General features: G+C 37.4%; 1 protein-coding gene across 2 annotated transcripts in view; it reads left to right on the top strand.

Annotated features, from left to right (window-relative positions):
• The window catches only part of Fim (plastin-2 fimbrin), a 44,374-nt gene extending 27,136 nt beyond the window's left edge, over positions 1-17,238 (top strand). The window contains exons 1-4 of one of the 2 annotated variants that reach the window (XM_072007149.1): positions 8,168-8,326; positions 10,497-10,927; positions 11,813-13,031; positions 13,796-17,238. In XM_072007149.1, coding sequence (XP_071863250.1) covers positions 8,252-8,326; positions 10,497-10,927; positions 11,813-13,031; positions 13,796-13,993 — 1,923 coding nt within the window. In that variant the 5' untranslated portion in view covers positions 8,168-8,251 and the 3' untranslated portion in view covers positions 13,994-17,238. Of the gene's footprint in view, positions 1-8,167; positions 8,327-10,496; positions 10,928-11,812; positions 13,032-13,795 lie in introns of those variants that run through there. The other variant, XM_072007150.1, reaches the window with a different exon arrangement.
• The last annotated feature ends 72 nt before the right edge of the window (positions 17,239-17,310 follow it).

Here is a 17,310-nt window from a genome sequence, read left to right as displayed (position 1 = left end):
TATGCGTACGTATCCGCAAGCTCGACTTCAGTCCATCGAGCATTCGCCGTGGAAGAACAAACTCGTCGCACGTGTTTCATGTAGGTGGAATCTCATCGTGATGTAGCTAAGTCACCTCTATCGTTACCTTGAAATCAAGGAAACTCGTTGACTCAACGATCGAAATCTGGAACACGTCGTATACACTTTGTACTTGAATCCTTCCATATCCCCTAAATTTACGCTATCGCTTTACCAGGAATTTCTCTTCCCCAGTCTCGTAAAGGGACGCCTTTACGAAACTTCTTATCGTCGTTGTCATGTTTGCACTGCCGGATTTACAATTTTAACTCCTACCTTGATTTTACGACAATTTTGCAATATCGTTGATTCTTGCTCGCGACACGCCAAGATGATTTCATCATCGTAACGATTACTTATATGTGGTGAAAGAGATACATTAATATCGAAAATGAAAACGTTGATGCATCGATGTACCTGTGTTTAGTTGTACGTATTTTATGGAAATGTTTTGTATTTCAAATTATAGAAAACGTCCGAAGATGACAGGGAAACACTTCATAAGGGCATTTTTGTTGATTTTAATGTCATTTCGAGGCTAAGAAAAGGAATATTTTAATGTAAAATAACTAGAAATCGGAAGGATCTGTTAGGTCCACAGCCAAAGGTATAATTGCTATACAAACAATATTCCAATATTACAAGTAATATTTTAAATTGTGGAAGAGGGTGGAAAAATATATGTTTCAGCCCAAAATGAAATAAAAGGAGAATTTTGATAACGCGAGATTAATTGAAGCGATCGATTTTATCGTGTCCTTCTTCTGTAGCCTTTCTACAATGGATCGCATATTTTATAGAATATTTTTAAATATGCTACGAAGGAATAAGCAGTTCTAGATTAACGCTGCACGCTCTTGCACGAACTTTCTTATCTCCACTTATACACACTTATGCACACTATCAGCCAAAACTTTGGAATTGTACGTGTTTCGTAAAACCCAAGCGTCTAGAAAATCCTGGAAAAGAAGTTGCAGAACTCTACCAGCTTCAGAATTCCCCAAAATTTTATTGACGCGAAAGAAATTATTACTCATATCCTGCAAGCACTGACTTAATGAAATAAGTGGTAATTTTGAAAAGTTTCTTACGACGCACGTAATATACTAATAAAAGATATCTATGTAAATGTTCAGATATTCTCGCCAGCTACTGCACATCTTCAACTGTTTCTGCTCTTCGAACACATAAACTTTAATACCTGAACGACATTATAACTTGTCCATGTATCACTTCCACCAACAATGTTGATACTTGGCGAGGAGACGATCATCCGTTAGATTAAGAAAGTGAGGCAAAAGTTGCTATGCCGCATTAAGGGCAATACCGTTTCCTCGCGAGTTCACGGTGGTTTCTTCTGGCCTAGTCCAGATTGTCTATTAACGCAACCGCGTATAGTACAAATAACAGCGGAGCTGGCTACTTTTTCCTCGAGGGTAATTCAATCGTGATTTCCAAAGAGGGACGAGGAGGGAACACGCGAATACAGAAGGGCGGGGACAGAGAGCGCAATGCGACGCGACGCCAGCGAAACCAGTTCTCAGGATGAAAGCAAACCGAGAGAGAAGTCTGACCCCGGCTGAGCAGTGTGAACAGTGTGAGCACCCGCGTCTACAGGGTGTCCGAGCAACCTATCTGCTGAAGCCTCGTGGCGAGATTGGATATCCCCTCGTGCGCCCTTCGCGACCTATTCTACGATATCTCGCCGCGAAATCACTGGGCGCTCCCTTTCGCATCGTTGAGAATTATAGGAACGCGACTATGTGGAAGAAATCGATATTTTCGAGGAGTTTGGACCCTCCTAGAGACAGTTTTTGAGTATATCTAAAGTAATTAACGAATATAGCGCTGATGTGAAATTATGTTATTTAAAGGGGAATTTAAAAAATGCGGAGAAATAACGTGTAAGTATAGATGAAATTGAAAATTCTGTTCACGGATTCCTATTCTAAAAAATGATGCTTTTTTAACGTCTTCAGAAATATACGTAGACGTGTTTACATTTAGTTATCACACCGAAAGATTAAGATAAAATACAAGTATCTCTTCCTGTAGCCTTGAAGAGGCTCGTATCGTTGCACAGTGCGGCATTTGCATGAGGATTCGCGATGAAAATCAAAGCTAGCCACGTTCGCAGAACAGGTTCGCACGTTCGCACGCAATGTTCGCGAGCTTCGTTCTCGTGTACCACAGTACGGCGTTTGAGCGAAGATTCGGGACGAAGATAAAAAATGCATATAATGTGCAGTTTTCCTGAAACTTCGTATCAGGGGATCCGACGTGAGTAAAAGTCTGCTTATCAAATCTTTATTAACGTTTTCCCTACTACCTGCCACGGTTGAAATATCTTGAATATTTATTTATTTATCTAACCGTACACAGTGACGTTTATGTAAATACTGTCGATGTCGGGAACAATCTTTTCAATTTAAAAAAAAAAATACTTTTCTTAGGTGTCACGCAGGAATCATTTATCTCACCCTTCTATTCTGTCAGATATTGTGTTGACATTTAGCAAAGAACAGAACTTTTGTGTAGCTTTAAAAATTTTCTTGGAATAGGCGTGGTAAGAAATCCAGTCTTCAACCGACTCGCGATTACGAATTTCATTAAAAAGATAACATTCGGGCTAGCAGTTCGTGGCGGAAGAAAATTATATAGCAATGTAGTACAATAGCTTCTTGATACAGGACAATTAAAATTACAAGATGGTTTGAATCGGTTTTTAAAATTGTTTTTTAAAAAAAGAAAGGCATTTTTTAATGGGAAATTAAAATTACATATATCTATGCCCAAATTCGTGTTTAAGGTATAACATACGCTATTTGACAAGAATTGACAAAAGAGAATGTACAACGAGCGAGCTAATTTTCAAGTGATCAGATTTTGATGTACAGTCGATATTTGCGATATTTTGTTTAAATTTATATTACCTACAGACTGACTTTATCATCGAATAATAAGATCAAAATCGAACAATGATTATTTCGATTTTTGTTCGCTGCATGCCGCACTGTGCGTTGGGTCATAGGCGATTCTAATAATTTAGAATACACATTATAATTTTTAATTTGTATTCATTCATCGCGTACGATTTTTGTAAAATAAAATAAGACACGCACAAATTAAGTAACATACGTCAAGCTTCTGTAATCGATATTACACGCGAGTTAAGTTGAAATACCTCTAGATCAATGATTACGAGCAGGATGTTACGAAACAAATTTTTATATTTATACCTTTCCTAATTACATATTAAAGACAGTACTGGTACGGCAATCAGTTTCTGATTTATTCCGCTCCAAACGACTTTCAATTGCGAAAGTATTAAAACCGTGTACAAGTCTAAATTAGAATAATTGCTTACATGATAATTTACAAGGATAATTAAATCACAAGGAAAATTAGGGTTTTTGTTTGGATACAATTGTTCTTTGAGACATCGCTGACACATATAAAATATCAGACAGCATGCGTTCTTGTAAGTAAAATCTCTAACACCATAGCGTCTTTCAAGCGCTCGACCAGCTCCATTATAAACTGAGATTCGAATCTTGGAGAGGTTGCATTTGCTCGTACCAGAGGCTGGCTACAATAATATCGTGCCTTTGTAATTCCAAGCGTATGAGATCACAGTCGGCCAACGAAAAACTCGAGAAAGTCATTACACAGCACGGTGTTTCAGCTTTTTATACTCATTATTCCGAAACGCCGTGACCACGGGGGGAAACGCAATCACGCTTATGTTAGGAGTACGAATATAGTACGTAATTTACCTATTTGTGAAACGGGTCCTGAGTAACGTACTTTGAAAAAGGCACGAGGCCTTCAATGAAAATTGCATTTGTAAATGAAAACAGTTTAGTTCCGGAGTAAAGGTAAATTAATGGAAAATAAAATGAACTATCATTATAATGTAAACGTAAAATGAGATACCTTTACATACCGTGAAAGAGCAGTTCTTCTCGAATAATTTCTGGTCATTGTTATCATTATACCGTGGAATTAATAATGAAAATTTGGCATAAATTATAATTAGAGCAAGTGATTGAATTTCGAGTGTCGAAGATGCAAGGACAAGTATGTATAATAGTTATTAGTTGAGATTAGAATACTATAATTTGTTAGAATATCGATACTCAATATTTGATCAAACACCGAAGTTCAAGTTTAGTTCAAATTACTAACGCAATTATAGTTGAGCTAGACCCAACTTCCCTAGATTTTACTAATTTAACTCTTTATGATTCATTACATTTCATTAGTATTCAATTACGAGACAACTGGATTTGATAAACATTTTTATTTCCGTATAATAAAATAAAATTGCCTATCTAACTAATGCAAAGTTTTATATTTGCATCACATTTATTAGAATCCAATTACGAAATAACCGAATTGAATAAATAAAATAAAATAAAATTACCCAGCTAAGTAACATGAAATTTCACATGTATATCGTCGATGTAGACAGTACAATATGTATTCGTAATTTCATAAAAAATCACGTATGGAATTGCGTAAATAAAAACCCTTCGATGAAACGAAAGACAACGTACAAACTAAAATTGCAGAACCGTTGTTCGCGTTCGAACACCGTGGAACGAAAAGAGAGAGAACAGAGTCTTCGATGCGAAACATTCTCGGGCATACTCGCGCAATCGATGCTGCTCCTTACGTTACGATCCACCTTCCGGATGCCAGAGAACGCTGATGTGTTTCGTATGCAAAAATGCGTTTCCAACGATACGCCTGTAATTCCTCTTCACGTCCCGCGGATCGCGGCCGATCGTCGCAGCCCATAGAATTCGAGAAAGCGAACAATCTAGCCGAGTAAGCAACCGGTAGGCGTTTCAAGCTTGAGTAAATGTATAACTCTTGCCAGTTGCACAATCAGCGTGCCAACTCTGTAATGTACTATATTGTTCTTCGTTTGTTTTCCTGGTTGGTCACTGTCTTTGCGTGCTAACGTTGTGCTTTCTCACGTCTTTGCGTGTTATTCAGTTCACAGTTGACCCGTGTCCGAGATTGCACGGAGATGCAGGTAGTTACATACTTTAAGGGGCAAGATCGATCGTTGCTAAGGTTTGAGAGGCAATCGGAGCGTACATGAAACGCAAAGAAATGTCGATTATTATTATTATTTTTGTATTTTATTATTTTAATATTTTTTGGTATTTTTTAAAGGTATAGATATCATTGTATTGATTATACAAGGTGTAGTATAACGAAACGTAAGAAAAATTGAAAGGTGTCTTTTGGTAGAACTTTCTTGAATAATAATATTAATGATATTATATTCTTTCGATAAGAAGGATTCTTGTGGCATTTTTTATTTATTTTTTAAATAAATTCAAGATTGCATTCCTGAAAAGCTTGATTTTTACAGTGGCAAATTTTTTTAGTAGATTTTGTGGATTCCTAGAATATTCGGAATTTCTTATCATAGAAAACAGGAAACGATAATAGGACGATGGCTGTGTAAATGGGACACATGGGGTCGAATGTTTGAACAGAAGTTCAACGTTATTTACTTGCTCTTCGTCGATCTAACCTCGGACTTAACATCGATTTGATTCGTTTAGAACTGTTCTTCGTTTCTATTAACCGATCTCAATCTCTTCCATTAATCGATCCCAAAGAGGATATTTCTTTTCAATTCCTGCATTGAATATCGAATTAGGAGTAACATTTGTCCAAGTTAATTTATTTTATTACTGGATAAGAATTTAATCTGATTAAAAATACGGCAGACTATTTCCATTAATATATAAATATAAGAGTTTCGAAAGTTACAGGAAACGTTATGTAATAACTCGATCTAGGTTTATTAACATTAATGTAATGCGATTACACAGAATTAGTGCAATGAGAAACATTATGAATTGATTGATGAAGCGGATCGGATCGTGTGCCGAGTGAAAAACGAGACAGTTATCGATACTCGACTTCATAGAGAGAATGGTAGGTGGAAAGGTACATTTACGTTGACCTGGTTACAAATTACCCACGATCGAATTGCTGCATTTTGCCGGGTCAACGCGCTCCGCTTGACTTCTCGGTATTTCGAGCGCAATACCACGATATTAAGTCATCGTGACGTTACTTTCATATCGTTTAATCAAGAACGCTCGCTTATCCTATTTAACACTACGTTTTTTATTCTTTCAGTCTTGTAGAAAATTATGCGAATTTTTGTTTCGTCCACGGGACTTGGATTTATTTCTCACAATACTGAAAATTCGACGAGAAACACGTCTATTACTCCACTTTCTATTTCGTTTTGTTTCTTTCACTTTTTCCATAGAAAACACTCGCCGTTATCTAGAAAGCAACCTATCGATTGCATAAAAATCAAAATAGTTAACAATCTAAATAATTTGATCTTTCAAATATATTTTACTTTGGGTATTTTGCATTTTTTTATATATCGCATGTAATCTACATTCAAATTCGTAAAAAACGCTTAGGTAGTCCAGTCTAGTTGTTAGTTATACGAAAATATACTGTGGTTGCTGCAACGAGTATCAATGTCAGCTTTATAAAGCTGAGTTATTTGTACTTGGAGATGGTTACACGAAAAGGTTAGAAAATTCATGTCCAAATAATTTCTGACACAGGAGTTCCTGCTGTCTCGATTTTTTTTTTCTAACACGGAAAGAGAGAATTAAAACTTACGCTGTTTGCGTTTCTTACGTTGGCTTTGGTAGTTTTTGGAGAAAGTTTATTTTACGTAAAATTCTTACATTGCATGTACGAATGTTATTACAGTCATTTCTGGATAGAACTCGAAATCGTCGTTTTTTTTTTTTTATATAAAATATACAATAGTTTATTTTTAATAATTGCAATTTAATAATTCTTGTAATGTTTGCAATTTAGGAAAATATGACATCGACGCTTCTTGCACCAACTTGCATACATAAATATATACATCCTGGAAATTTAAATTTATAAAAATATTAGGGAAGTGTAGCAAGAGATCAGCAAGTTTTTAAAAGTGATTTTCTCAAAAGAATTAATAATGGTGAAATGTTGTAACTACAAGAGTTTCCCGTATACCCCGATTATCATGAGCTTGTTACGAAATTTTTAAAAAGTCAATCGTTATCGCTCCCGATCGCTAATCGTTATGCGATTGCTTTTTTCAGATAGACGATTATTATCGTTCTATTAGGGATTGTTACACGGAACAATTAGCTGGCCATTTAATCGCGGTACTTTAATGCGATAAACTCGGGAAACCGCTTTAATCAGTTTGTTGTGCTTTCGGTCTAATGGCGTGGGTTTATAATTGGGTTTTATGACGTTGCGCGGTAATTTCACGTAATGCATCGTTTCTACCTTTTGTTTATTTGTCTCGTCACAGACGGAACATTTTTATGGCGCGAAGCTTTGGCCATGAAAATAAAGAAACGATCGAAAGGCTGACGATAATCAGTGAAAAAGTCGTTCGAGTGTATTATTTTGCTGTAAAGGAGATAAGTACAGGAGACAATATAATAGTATCTATACTTATCTAAAGTCATCTAATACCTAAACTTATTTCCCGTGATAATGTCTACATCTAATTCTTTTAACACTCGAAGATACCTATTTTATTCGCGTCGAATATTCAAGTCCAAAAATTTAGACACACAACCCTTTAATACTTTTCAATTTATAAATCGAAAATATGGAACGATAAATAAGATTTCTATTTATTTACCAGATCGATTGACTAGACTTTCCCGTTGATAGTAGTTAGTATCGTTCGATGCTTCGATATCCGTAAACACATAGAGATTTTTCTGTTAAATACTAACTTGATCTGCAATTTTCCCAATGATCCTGCCACTCGTATTGCTTATTCTCCGAGCCTCTCAATTAACAAGTCGCATAAGATAAGCGATAGTATCCAGATAAACAATCTGTTACGCCGCTTTCTTCCGACATTTGGTATACAAATGAAGTTCCGAATAATTGGAAATTTCATTCGATATGACTTACATTATTATGTCATTGTATCGATAAGGTGTTAAGCTATCGTATGAATTTCTTTTCTTGGCCGTTCCTTTTTATCGAACATCCGATAACGGTGATAACAACCGAGTCTAAATGCAACATTCAGTCCCTCGCAGCATCGTAACCCGGTTTGATCATTTTTGTCGGAGCGTGTTACCTTCCACGTTCTCGTTCCTCTACTTTTGCCATGGAGCTCCGCGAGATAAAAAAATGGGACGTTCTCGAGGAATTCTCGAAGGATTTCTCTTCTTTTTTCAGCCTAGTAAGTAGCTTCAATCGGTTTTCTGTCGAGTTACGCCTTTACGTAAGCCACTTGAGTGTTCGCGAAGCGAATCGATTAATCGTTGGGCGTGAAAGGTACGCCACAATCATCTGCCGGTCCATTTTTAACCGTCAAATCAGATTTCTCGACGAATGCTCGTGAAAGAAGTGCGAACCATAATGTGAATCGAAAGTGTTGTAAAATAGCTTGGGCGGATTGTAATTGCGCGTTGAATCATTCGTTGATTTATCTATCGTGTAGAAGTTTATCAGTGAATTCCAAGAATGGGACAATATTACACCGAATGAATTTAGAAACTTCCGAATCAAGATGTTGTGTTCAAAAGTTAGAAGAATCTCATGCGTTAGATCTGGAAACTCGAACATCCGAATCTTCAAAAAGGAGATTTCTTTTTTTCTTTTGCCGACATTGAACTCCTCTAGGTAATCCTCCACGCAAAATTTCGAAGCATCTTATAGTAAATTTGAATACTCTGGGACTTGCGTTCTCAAGAATCGAAACTACTTCTCTTTTGTTGTTTTTTTTTTTTCTATCTCTATTTCATAATCGTAGAGTGGCGGAACAAGCACACAGTACAACCGTTTAGATATCTCCATTGATAGAAATACTAAAGCTGCTTCTTTTTTTATTCATTAATATTTCATAATTGGAGAGATAAAACAGAATAACCAGATTCAATTATTCTCTTATATCAGTAGGTAGCGTTAAATTAAGCGTAATGTTCTTAATCTGAGTATTCGAGAGAGTTAAGAGGCGATGAAAACTGTCTCGCGACGACAGAAAAGAAACGACTAACTCGGTGAACGAAGAACGATCCAGTGGCAAGAATAAAATGGTAATTAGTCGATTGTAACACGGTTTCCCGCGAACTAGCATAAAGAACTGTCGATTAACCCCGATGCAGCTTTCCAAGAAGGCGCATGCACGACCATTCCGAACGTCGTCATTGACTATTGTTCTCCGTGGAAATTGCACCGCCTATAATCACGACTGCACACTTGAAAACTAACGACGAGACTTTTATTGCAGACGACCTAGATATCGTTGGTGGAAAGGCGGCGATGAAACATTATTCCCTCCATTCACACGTGCGATACGCTCGTGATTAAATAACCGGCGATTGGCCGAGCATATGTCGAAGGGTTTCTTTTTCCTTCAGAACGCGGTTGTTTCTCGGAAAGTTCCGCTACCGAACTCGCGTGAATTTTCACGGTATCTATTTCTAGTATTTCCGATTCGATTAGATAAGCAATCGAATTGTACAAAAGCCGAACTAGGAAAGTTATCGCGTTTTTATTTTCAAACTAATGGTAAAACACAAATGATTACTAGACCATGAATTTTTATGGGCACAATTAAGCTATAGGAATTTTCTACTTTGGATGTTTTATGTATTTTTGTGCGTCGTATGTATTCTGTACATTTTTACATCTTGAACATAAGCCATGACCTGAAAATTTCAAGATCCGTATTATTAAGAAGCGCAACTATTTTCCTGAATATTGCAACTGTCCGATTCAATTTCGACGTTCGAAGTTTTCGAGAATCCTACTTTACATACCTGAAATCGCGATCCTCAAGAACCAGAGCTATTTTTCCTGAACACTGCAGTTCTCCGATTTATCTCTGACATCCAAAGAATTCAAGAATCCTGTGACAGTCCTGAAGATTATAAGACCTTCAAATCCTCAAAAATAGAAATTGTCCTTCCTCGACAGTGCAACTCTCTAATTCAGCTTTAACATTCAAAGATTCCTCTTGCAAATCCTGTTCTATGTACAAACCTGGAAATTCCAAGATCTGAGTCTTCAAGAACCAAAGATATTTTTTCTGAACACCACGACTCTTCAGTCCAACTGCGACGTTCAAAGATGAAAATTGGATGATTTGAATCCTTAAGAGTCAAAGCTATTTTCCTCTTAACATCAACACTCTGCGATTTTGATCGGATATCCAAAGATTCCAAAAATCCTAAACCCGAGAACTGGAGCACCTGAATCCTCAGCAACCGGAACTATTTTCCTGAATTCCATTACTCTCGAATCCATCTCATGCACCCGAACGCTTTACGTACAAAAGCACGTCCTTGGCCTCTTTTAACCGTAGCTGGAAAGACACTGCAAATCTAAAGAGACTTCGTTTCTGTTAGATCGACGAGAATGGGGACGGGTTCATCAATCTTACGGAGTTGCGAAGCGCTTTGGACATCTGTGGCTTCAAAATGCCTGGTTACAAGGTGCGTCAGATGATCGAGGAATACGACGACAAGCAGAGGTCGGAACACAAGGGACGACTATCCTTCGAAGAGTTTGAGAAACTCTGTAAAGAACTGAAGGCGAACGAATTAGGATCCACGTTTAAACAAGTTGTCTCGAAGAAGGAGAATTTAGAAACATTGGGAGGAATTTCCGAGGCATCCAGCGAAGGGACCACGCATTCTGTTAGATTGGAGGAACAGCTTGCCTTCAGCGACTGGATCAACACAAATTTGTCACACGATCCTGACTTGAAACATCTGTTGCTCATCGATCCGGAAGGCAAGACCTTATACGACAAGGTTAAGGATGGAATTCTTCTCTGGTATGTAATTTATATTTTCTATTATCTATATATATATATATATATGTTATAAATAGATTATTTATTGATACGTTCACGATTCTTTGATCTGTGTGATCATTCATAACATATGATTAGATATAATACATATGTTTACAACATGTGATTATATATAATAAATTATTTTCACTATGAACCTATCAATATTTCTATTTTTATTAGATTGGTCGGAAAATAGTGTTCGGAAATTTTGTTTTTACATTTACGGTTTTATTCGAGGATTTCTACAAATTGCAAGTAATTATTATAGATTAAAATGTATAATTAGAGTATACAATTGCAATTGTATATTTTGATCTATAAACAGGCAATGCGATATTATCATTTAAATTAATCGCTGTTGAAAATTTCATTAATAAATTGTTTTGTAATAAGGAACATTTTAAAACTTGTATACTTTGTATAAGTTGTATGGGAATAGTCTTTCTCAAATATATCGATATCTAGTTTTAGTCTTTATGAATCTTGTTGACGAGATGAATATTCGAAAATCAGACCAGCTATAAGTTGGAATATTAATATTTTAATAACAAAAATGAAAAATTCGATAGCGATGGAATAAGTGAATTATGACATAGATAGAAGATGTTCTAGTAACTTACTTATCTACTGTTTCTTCTAATAAGTAACAATGAATATTGCATGAAAGACCAATTAATAGAAGTTTTATCTAAGATAATTAATTTCTTTCTTTCCGAAAAACATTCTGGTCGATCTAATAAATCGCTCAGCCTATAAACACACGAATCCTTCTATTTTTACACTCAGAAAGACAAATGCAATTATTATTTACCTAACCGATCAGAAATTACTACGTACGACTAAAAAAAATGTCCTCTATTTCAGCAAAATAATCAATCACTCCTGCCCCGACACGATCGACGAACGAACCATCAACAAGAAGAACCTGACCCTCTACAAGAAACACGAGAATCTAACGCTGGCCCTATCATCAGCCCAAGCTATCGGTTGCAATATCGTGAATATCGACGCGCACGATCTGACGAAAGGTTCGCCTCACCTGGTCCTGGGTCTTCTATGGCAAATTATACGTATCGGCCTGTTCAACCAGATCACCCTGGAAAATTGTCCAGGCTTGGCCACTCTCCTACAAGACGGAGAACGCATCGAAGATCTTCTAAAATTATCACCGGAATCTATCCTGCTCAGATGGGTGAACCATCATCTGGAAAACGCCGGTATAGCCAGGCGATGCCACAATTTCCATACGGATATCACCGACTCGGAGGTCTATACGTACCTCATCAAGCAAATCGCACCGAACACGGCTGGAGTTACTCTGGAGGCTCTAATGGAGCCGAACCACACCTCTCGAGCGGAAATTATGTTGCAACAGGCGGCTAAGCTGGGCTGCCGTAGCTTCGTAACACCCAGCGACGTGGTCAATGGCATATACAAGCTGAATCTCGCCTTCGTCGCCAATATGTTCAATAACTATCCCGGCCTGGACAAACCAGAAAGCAGCATCGAAGGTCTAGAATCCCTGGAAGAGACGAGAGAAGAGAAAACATATCGAAACTGGATGAACTCGATGGGCGTGATGCCTCATGTGAATTGGCTGTACTCCGATCTGGCCGATGGTCTGGTCATCTTCCAGCTTTACGACATCATCAAACCAGGTACCGTGAACTGGAACAGGGTGCACAGAAAGTTCACGAAACTGCGCAAGTTCATGGAGAAATTGGAGAACTGCAATTACGCGGTCGAGCTTGGGAAAACGATGAATTTTTCGCTGGTCGGAATCGCTGGCCAGGATATCAACGATGGAAACGCTACGTTGACTTTGGCTTTGATCTGGCAGTTGATGAGATCGTACACGTTGTCGATTCTCACGTCGCTGGCAGGCACCCAAGGTAGCACTTTGGTCGAGAAGGAGATCGTTCAATGGGTGAACTCGAAGCTTCAAACGGCAGGGAAGACGAGTAGTATCAAGGGTTTCCAGGATTCATCGATAGCCGATGGAAAGGTGGTGATCGATCTTATCGATGCCATTAAGCCGGGTTCTGTGAACTACGACCTCGTGAAGGAAGGTGGAACCGAAGAGGTGAGCTGTAGGGATTGATGCTTTAAGGGAATAGAATTTGGTTGATTTGTTTGTTTTTAAAGTTGTTGAGATCGTAAACGTCTTGAGTTAGAGTTTAGTCGACGACGTCGGTGGTTGATGGAAAATTACAAACGAGTCTTTGATAATATTAGAATATTTTTTGTATAGTTTCGAAATAATCATCGAGGAACTTGTGTTGAATTACATAAAACAATTTGCCTTAGAAAATATTGCAAGCCATTTATCTACTGTGGTGTCTATGGTATTAAATGACTTTAAAGACCTGCAAAATGCAGCATAATTTGCCTGATATACGAACGCTATTTTCTTACTTACGTAATATAATATAACCTGTCCGAAGGTGAAGTTAAAAAAGATAATAATAAAATTAACATGACTTTCGATATTTCAAATATACAACTTAAATTACAAAATCACGTTTAATTTTGCTGCGATCTTTGAATATTTATATCCGAGTATCTGTATCGTTTTAAAAATAGAAAGATCTAATGTTTTAAAAAATAAGTTATCACGAAGTAGAAGCGAAAAACCATATACGCAAAACGGTTCTTTCACATGTTCCACAAACCGAAGAGATTTGTTACCAGTGAAACGGCGCAATTTAGATCAAAATTCTAAAACTCAAACGATTCGAACATTCTAAAAAATCAACAAGAAGAGACAAACAAACCATCCAAATGATCGTTTCGCTTACACGAAATTAAGACACTAATTCACGTGGATTTTATTTTTTCTTAACGCAGAACAACCTGGACAACGCGAAGTACGCGATATCCTTGGCCCGAAAATGCGGCGCACGCGTGTACGCGCTGCCAGAGGACATAACCGAGGTGAAACCGAAGATGGTGATGACTGTGTTTGCCTGTCTGATGGCGATGGACTACATCCCCAATATGGATTCCGTGAAGCAGCAGAACAACATTGCGAACAACGGTCAATAATGTCGCGCCGTTTGCGATTCGTCCGCGTACGGTGTTTTCGCTGTGCGCGGCAGGAACTGTGTCGACTGAGCCACGGTTTGCGCGCCGTGTCTCTTCTACGAACGTAATAATTGTATATACACCTAGGTTAGAGTAGTTTGTTATCCAAGACCGGAGCGACAAAAAAAAAGAGAAAAGAATGGAGAAGAAAGAAAAGGAAAATGGAGAAATACCGGAACGAGAGAAGGGGAAGAAAAAGTCGCTTAATATAGAGAGACGACGATTTAAACGAACACGTTCTTTTCACGTCGTCCGTTAGTTAGGCAGATACTTCGCAAGATTTGATTTGATTCAGAGCATGCGACGAAAGTGATTTTCCAAATGGTGGTTTTTGAAATTTTTTAGTAGTTAGAGTGGAAGAAAGTAGAGGACAAATCGCCACGTAGACTTTTGCTAGCGAGCTTTCAGTAAGAATCGTACGAGGATACAAGTGGAAAGTGTTTGTCATAATCGGACGGTTCGGACGACGCTTTAGATAACAATTTTTTTTTCCCATTTTTTGCGGAAAGGAAACGTGTTTCGACGAGATATAATGTTGCTTATCGATCGCTGATTGTTCGCCGAGCATGTACTGTGCACCGTGGTTTGTGATATGGGATTTCTCCTTCTCCGAATGTTTCCGCAATCATATCCCTTGTCTCACTCTCTCAATATTTGTAGCCGTGATCATTTTTTAGATTTGTATAAATCAATTTTGTAACGATGTCTGTCTGTCAATGGTATCGATGATAAGAGGAAGATTCGATACGACGATCACGATCTTATACGAAATATCTGAACGTTAAAGGACTTCGGTAACTCGAGGAGACGAAATAATTCGCGTATACCGGATATACGTGGCTTTCAAATTGTCGAATATATATATACATATATACATATATTTACATTCTTAAATCATATATACATATACATTTGAGATGTGTACACGTGTTTGATACTACGAGTGTGAAAATTGTCAAAACTTTACAATGGCAATGTCTTCGATCAATGAGTCAATCAATCGAGCAATTCAAACAAAACGAAACTTCTAGGAAAACGTTGTATCTATGCATCTAGTGAAAGAAAGAAACAACAAACTGCTTTATACGAAACTTATATCACGAGGTACCATTTTCCAATGTTCATCATATAAATAGATCTTCGTAAAAAATTGTTCGTATCGTTTTCAGGTAAATATTTCATTTTCATCGAACGATACGTCTGAAGACGAATTATATACGATATTTGGATTCATTTAAGAAAAAAAAAAAAAAAAAAGAAAAGAAGAAAGAATAATACCAATCGAAGACAACATACAAAGGAGAACGTATAAGAACTGGAACTATCGTCGTGAATTTGTGACGCGTCAAGCTTTTTTCATTTTCGTGTTGTACCCAGTCATTCGCCATGACTTAACACGGTGAATACGATCGATGCGACGCGTGAGCCGATTCCATATATCGTCGACGAACGAAACGAACGCACAAGGATCATTGTAATCGTGCCATTATAAATATCGAAATCGTAATCGTGATTGGATGCTTGTTGTAATATTTAACGATCGATTCCAACAAAACGTACTTACGTATTTAAAAAAAAAAAAAAAAAAAAGAAGAGGACGCTTTAACCCACATTCTACAGCGAGCGACGAAACAACGCTGGTTCCTCTTGGTCGTACGCGTTTTTTTATATTTTAAAATTCGCGCGTATTCCGACGCAACGAAGTACACCTTGTAGCTGTAAGAGTGCGCAAGTTAGGTTCGTTGCAGACGAACTACGCGATATCGTTGCGATTTTGCATCGTACGAATCTTTTCACTTTCGAATCACTTTGCAGCGATATCGTACGATTCGACAGATTGATATTTCCAAAGCCATAACATGTCGCTGTTATGGAATCAATGGCTGGTGTAATCGAGCGACGTGAAGTTGTCGCTACTTCATATAGCGCGCCAAATTTGAACTTGCTACAGAAAATTTACGCATCTTTCCAATCAAACGATTAAACTGTCAATTCGTACATCATCGACGCAAAATCGCAACGATGTCTCATTCGTCTCAACGACGAATCATTCTTTCGTAGTTCGAAAATGTCATTTGGCAATAGAAGCGAAAAGTCGATCGACTGAATCTACTTTGTACTTGTTGTACCGTCTTCTTTTCCTCTGTTTTACTAGAGAAGAAATTTTGCGCATTATATGCGATGAATAAGTGCGACGCGATCGCGAGAAACGACAAGTTTTAAGACAACCTTGTCGAGAGCTTCGTACGGAAAGTTCAGCTTTTAGACGTTTTAGGGACCGCGCTATGTATTCGAGGAAGAATCTAAGTGCATTTTCTACTGCGACTATACGACTATATGTTCGTTAGGTCTCAACTAAATTAGGATTAAAAGTCGGTTGGTTAATCGATGAATCGTACGAGATAAAAGATCGTACTGGGAAGATCGATCGTAACTTGAAAATTAAATATCGAACGTGCAATCAATCGATGCTAGGGGCATTCCTATGTGGAAACAATAGGAAACAAGACAAGTTTCTCAAAGAAACAGGACACAAGCTAATCGTTTCTTAATTAAGGATCAAATTATCCTTTCGATTGTTAGATGAAATCGCGCGTTACGTTATCCATTCCATAGATAACACTCGTACCAGGCTGCATTTGTTTCTGAAGTATCGGGATACGAAATTACATTCCGTGTATCCTGAGTCGAGATAATCGAATTCGAAGGATGAGAAAGAAATTTAGAAACATTCAAAACGCTGAAAAATGCGTTTCGATATTCTCTTCTGTAATCTTCACGAGTATCGGGACGTAAATCTTTCAAAAGAGGGCCGTTTGCAATCTGCGCACCTAGATTTAAGATTTAGTAAGGAGAGAAAAATTTTGCTCTGTTCCCTAAGGCGAAAATTAGATTAGGAAAAGAAACAAACAAAACAAAAAAAAAAGAAAAAAAGAAAAAAGAGAAAAAAGAAGAAAGAAAGACACGCGTGGACGCGGGAGGAAGATCACGAATCACGTTACGCTAAGAGCTCTTTTTCCCTGTATTTTTGTTTTAATCGATTCGTCAATCAATTTCAACTTACAATGATCGCTGAACTAGAGAAAACAAATGTGTATACGTTCACATACACACGATATTCTGTGCGTACATGGACGTGTGTGGGTCACCGTAGATATATAATTTAATGTATCCGTAATTTAAATAAAAAGAAATTTATCTAATAAGATCTGTGTAAGATTTTAAAAATGTAAATGGTAAACGCATTATTTAAGGTGAATAATATATGATACTGATAA

This window comes from Bombus fervidus, chromosome 7, assembly GCF_041682495.2.
Source record: "Bombus fervidus isolate BK054 chromosome 7, iyBomFerv1, whole genome shotgun sequence".
Taxonomy (NCBI): domain Eukaryota; kingdom Metazoa; phylum Arthropoda; class Insecta; order Hymenoptera; family Apidae; genus Bombus; species Bombus fervidus.
This window is presented reverse-complemented; position numbering and strand designations above follow the sequence as displayed.